At 55.7% G+C, this 4573-nt stretch overlaps 1 protein-coding gene across 2 annotated transcripts in view; it reads left to right on the plus strand.

The window, feature by feature from the left end:
• Positions 1 to 492: 492 nt before the first annotated feature.
• Positions 493 to 4573, plus strand: part of LOC116828646 (large ribosomal subunit protein mL53-like) — an 8439-nt gene continuing 4358 nt past the window's right edge. For both annotated transcript variants that reach the window (XM_032787022.2, XM_075061975.1), the window contains exon 1: positions 493 to 604. In XM_032787022.2, coding sequence (XP_032642913.1) covers positions 513 to 604 — 92 coding nt within the window. In that variant the 5' untranslated portion in view covers positions 493 to 512. The remainder of the gene's footprint in view (positions 605 to 4573) is intronic.

The following is a 4573-nucleotide window of genomic DNA, read 5'->3' on the forward strand; positions in this document are numbered from 1 at the left end:
CGTGAAAAGAATCCAATTTCCTAACAATTGCCCTGAACTCGAATCTTTACCCTTTGTCTTTCGAAAGCTTTGGTGAGGCCAGGGGTGTCCTGCTCCTCACGCATTTCTGTTCATTGCATTGCACTGTAATGAACGCTACCCGGCGGGGCGCACACTGCCCCGCACCCATCCGACTGCTCCCAGGGCAACATCTGAGTCCGTTCCCAATGCGGGGACAATTTCTTTACATGGGTGAAAACGGCTCATTTGAGGCAGCAGCCCCAGCTGCAAACGCTGTCACCCCGCAGCGGGAGAACCGAGGGGAGGGGACAGGCTGCGAGTACCCCTAGGGCGCAAGCCCAGGCACCAGCACAGCGGCTCCGCTAGGGGCCCCGGCATCCGGGTCCTGCCGCAGCACCGCGCTCCCGCCGAGCACTACATTTCCCACAGAACTGCGCGCACCGCAGCCCTCTGCGTCCCGCCTTGGCGAAGGGGCGTCTGGGAATTGTAGTCCCAGGCAGAGCAAGGGGAAGATGGCGGTGCCCAAGGCCGCGGCGGTACTGAGGCACGTGAAGAGCGTCATGGTCCGGTTTTGCCCTTTCCAGACCAACGTGGAAACCACGCGGTGAGGAGAGCTCGGGAGGGCGGCCACCCGCCCCCATTCCGCCTCCACACGGGGAACGGCCCGTCTCCCCTATACCTTCCTCACAGGGAGCAGTCCGTCCTCCCTATACCTTCCTCACGGGGAACAGCCCATCCCCCGATACCCCCTCACGGGGAACAGCCCGTTTCCCCTATACCTTTCTCACAGGGAGCAGTCCGTCCTCCCTATACCCTTCTCACAGGGAACAGCCCATCCCCCCTCAGGGGGAACAGCCCGTCTTCCCTATACCTTTCTCACGGGGAGCAGCCCGCCCCCCCCATCCCCTCCTCACAGGGAACGGCCCGTCTCCCCTATACTTCCTCACGGAGAACAGCCCATCCCCCCATGCCCTTCTCACGGGGAACAGCCCGTTTCCCCTATACCCTCCTCACGGGGAGCAGCGCGTCCCCACCCCCCGTGCCCCCCTCACGCGGAGCAGCCTGTCCCCCGATACCCCCTCACGCGGAGCAGCCGATCTCCCCCATACCTTCCTCAGGGGGAGCAGCCCGTCCCTCCCCCCCAAACTTGGTTCACGGGGAGCAGCCCATCCCCCTATACCCCTCCCTGTCCCCAAGCCTTTGATTGCCAGATACTGGGACTCGAGGATGGGTTGGATCACTTGATAATTGCTCTGTTCTACTCATTCCCTTTGAAGCAGCTCTCCTTGGCCACTATTGGATGACAGGATAATAACAGGCATCATTGGCCTGACTCAGTATGGCCATTCTTATATTTAAGTTAAAGTAGCAAATATCATGAGAGTTGGCCAACTTAAGACCCCAGCAAGACCTATGCAACCCCATTGTTTTCAGACTACTGGTTTGGTGACACCTGTACAGATAATGCTCAAATAAATTTAGTCTCTAAGGTGCCACATACTCCTCTGTACAGATGTGTTCACTCGATTTGCACAAATGTAATTTACATGAATTTAGCAAACAATTGTTGATGTTGTAAAAGAAGGAATAGAATCTAGTTCCCCCTCTGATGTGCTGTCTTTACTACATTGATGAGAGTAAAATGCAGCAGTGAAAATTACTGTCACTACAATAAGATATGATTTACTATCAGTAATCAGATATATGTCTGAACACACTGAGGAAGCAATTCTTTAATAGCAAGGCACCATTTTTTATTAACTTTTCAGAGAAAGATACTGTAACAAAGTTCCACAGGAAAGGTATCCTGTAACAAATGATCAGAAGATGGGTTGAAATACAACTAGTCTGTCTTCTGATTCTGTGTCTTTGGGTATGTCTACTTTACACTATGACTGGAAAGTGTAAATTCCAACTTAAGGGGACATATCTGCTGGAGCTGGGACTGAGCTAGCGTGCTAAAAATAGAGTGTAGGAGTAGAGGGAATGGACCTAGCCACACTATATAGTCTGAGACACTAAGCATGTGGTGTGTGGGTAGCCCTTTCTGCTGCCACAGCTACACTCTATTTTTGGCACAATAGATCAGTCAGAGCTAGCATGGGTTAAGTCTCCTCTAGCTCGAATTTGCACCTCCAGCTCAAAGTGTAGAGGTACTTACTAAGGCCTGCAAACATGCATGTGCTTAACTTTACTATGCTAAGAACAGAGGCCCCAGTCCCAGAGTCATTGAGGATCCACGTGAGTGCAAGGGTCAACCCATGTGGAGTCAGCTGTAAGATTAGGGCCTTTGTTATTAGTACAGCCCTACCAAAGTCTTGATCCATTATTCTCAATTTCATGACCATAGGATTTGAAAATTGGTAAATTTCACATTTTTAGATTTTTAAATCTGAAAATTTTATGGTGTTGTAACCATGGGGGTCCCGACCCAAAAAGGGAATGTGTGGGACGGTTTCAAACCTGTTGTGTGTGTGTGTGGCGGGGGGGGGGGGGGGGTCATGGAGTGCCACTCTTACTTCTGTTGGGCTGTCTTCAGAGCTGGACAGAGGTAGGGGGAGGGGGTGCGGAGCTAGTCTTGCAGCAGGAGAGATACCACAAGAGGCATCCCCACGCTGCAGGGAAAGGCGCAGTTCTGTCCCCCAGACGCTGCCAGACGATCAGGGCCGCTTAGGCGACAATTCAAAGCCATTCCCCGAATACGGGCCCGCCGCCCTAAAGGGCCCCCACACATCGCCACTGCCGAGTGCGCCTGTTACCAGGGTGGCCAGATTTCCCGGGAGGGCAATTTTAAAAGAGCCTGTGGGGCTCCAAGCAGGGACTGTGGCCTCAAGGCCCTTAAAATTGCCAACCCAGAAGAACAGCGCCACATGCTGGAGCACCTGGGGGCTATTTCAAAGTGGGGCGGCCTCCCTTGCTTCTACTCCCAGCGCCCTGTTAAATAGCCTCACGGAGCCCCTGCACTGTCCCCAGGGCTCCCGCGGTATTCAAAGGCTTAGGAGCAGTGGAAGCAGGGAGCCCCTGGCCCTTTAAAATAGCAACGGCCTGAGCCCTGGGCTGCTGCTGCTACCCTGGGAGTGGAGGAAGAGAAGGAGGAGGGACACTTACTGTACATGGGTAGGTCTGTACCCCCATGTACGAGCTGCACCCCTGTTCGCACGCCACCCCACAACCCGACTGCCGCAGCCAGGGCGATGTCGCATAGGCGGCAGCAGCCGCCCTGCCCCTGCCTGCAGCAGACCCCCTGCCCAGACACAGCTACCTGCACCATCTGCTATCCTGCGCACCAGGCACCCGGCACACCCTTGCCCTGTCTTCAGGCCATACCCTGCCGCACCCCCTGCTTGAAGGCAGCCAGTCCCCCACTCCCTGTCTCCAGGCCTGCCCACACCCTGGCTGCCTCCCCTGAGGCCCTGCCTGAAGCCAAGCCATGGTAGCCCACCCCACCTCCCCTGTCCCAGCCAGGCCCTGCACGCCCGTCCTCTGCCTGCAGCAGCCCGGTCCTGCAGCCAGCCCTGCACAGCCTGCCCCGTCCTGCAGTCCAGCCACCCTGTCTGCAGCCCAGCACCCTGCCACCCCTGCCCTGCCTGCAGCCCAGCCCCTGCCTGCAGCCAGCCCTGCAACTCCCTGCCCTGCCCTGCAAGCCAGCCCCTGTTGCAGCAAACCCCCGCACACCCGGCCCTGGCCTGCAGCCGCCCCTGTCTGGGCAGCCAGCCTGCATCGCCGCCTGCCCGCTGCGCAGCCAGCACCTGTCTGGCAGCCAGCGCCTGCAAACCCCCTGCCCTGCCTCAAGCCAGCACCTCCATGTCCTACTAGTGCCCTGCAGCTTCGCCAAAGGGCCAAGTAACCGCGCACTGCTGCTTCATGAGGAGCAGGGAGCAGCTGGGAACCATACATGTGCACACCTAGGTGACCAGACCAGCAAGTGGTGAAAAAATTGGAAATGAGGCTGGGGGTAGTAAGGAATCATATATAAGAAAAAGACCCCCATTGGACTGTCCCCTAAAATCAGGACATCTGGTCAGCCTAAGCACACCCCCAGGGAGTGGTGGGGACCTACAAGTGAAACGGAGCTCATTTCTAGTTCGGCCCATCCTTTTTGGAAAAAGAAAACTTTAGGTAGGGTTAAAACATTACAATCCGTATTTTTCACGGACATGTCCATGCTTTTTTGGTTCTAAATTGCCATCCGGGCCCCGTTAAATTGGACGTATGGTAACGCCTATTGGTACAATACGTAAATGTGGCGCCACCTTAAACTCAGTATTTTCTACGGCACTGGGGAGTAAGAAATGGAAAGGCCTAGTGTTTATCTTCACATGGTTTCGGTTTCTTTTAGTCATCCCGCCGGGACACCGCCCAAAACGTTTCAAAAAATTGGCCCGCACTTCCTAAAAAGCCGGCCTTGAGCTTCTGGGCCTTGCTGGGATGCTCAGCAGCACGGAGTTGATCAACTACCACAAGCCTCCTCTAGGCTGCAGGGAAATCTCTGGGGCTGCTGTCCAGTTCCGGCCCACATCCTGCAGCAGGAGAGGCTCAGAGGGGCTCTAGTAGTCGTCCCCCAAGCCCGCCC

This window comes from Chelonoidis abingdonii, chromosome 2 (genome assembly GCF_003597395.2).
Source record: "Chelonoidis abingdonii isolate Lonesome George chromosome 2, CheloAbing_2.0, whole genome shotgun sequence".
In the NCBI taxonomy this organism is placed as follows: Eukaryota; Metazoa; Chordata; order Testudines; family Testudinidae; genus Chelonoidis; species Chelonoidis abingdonii.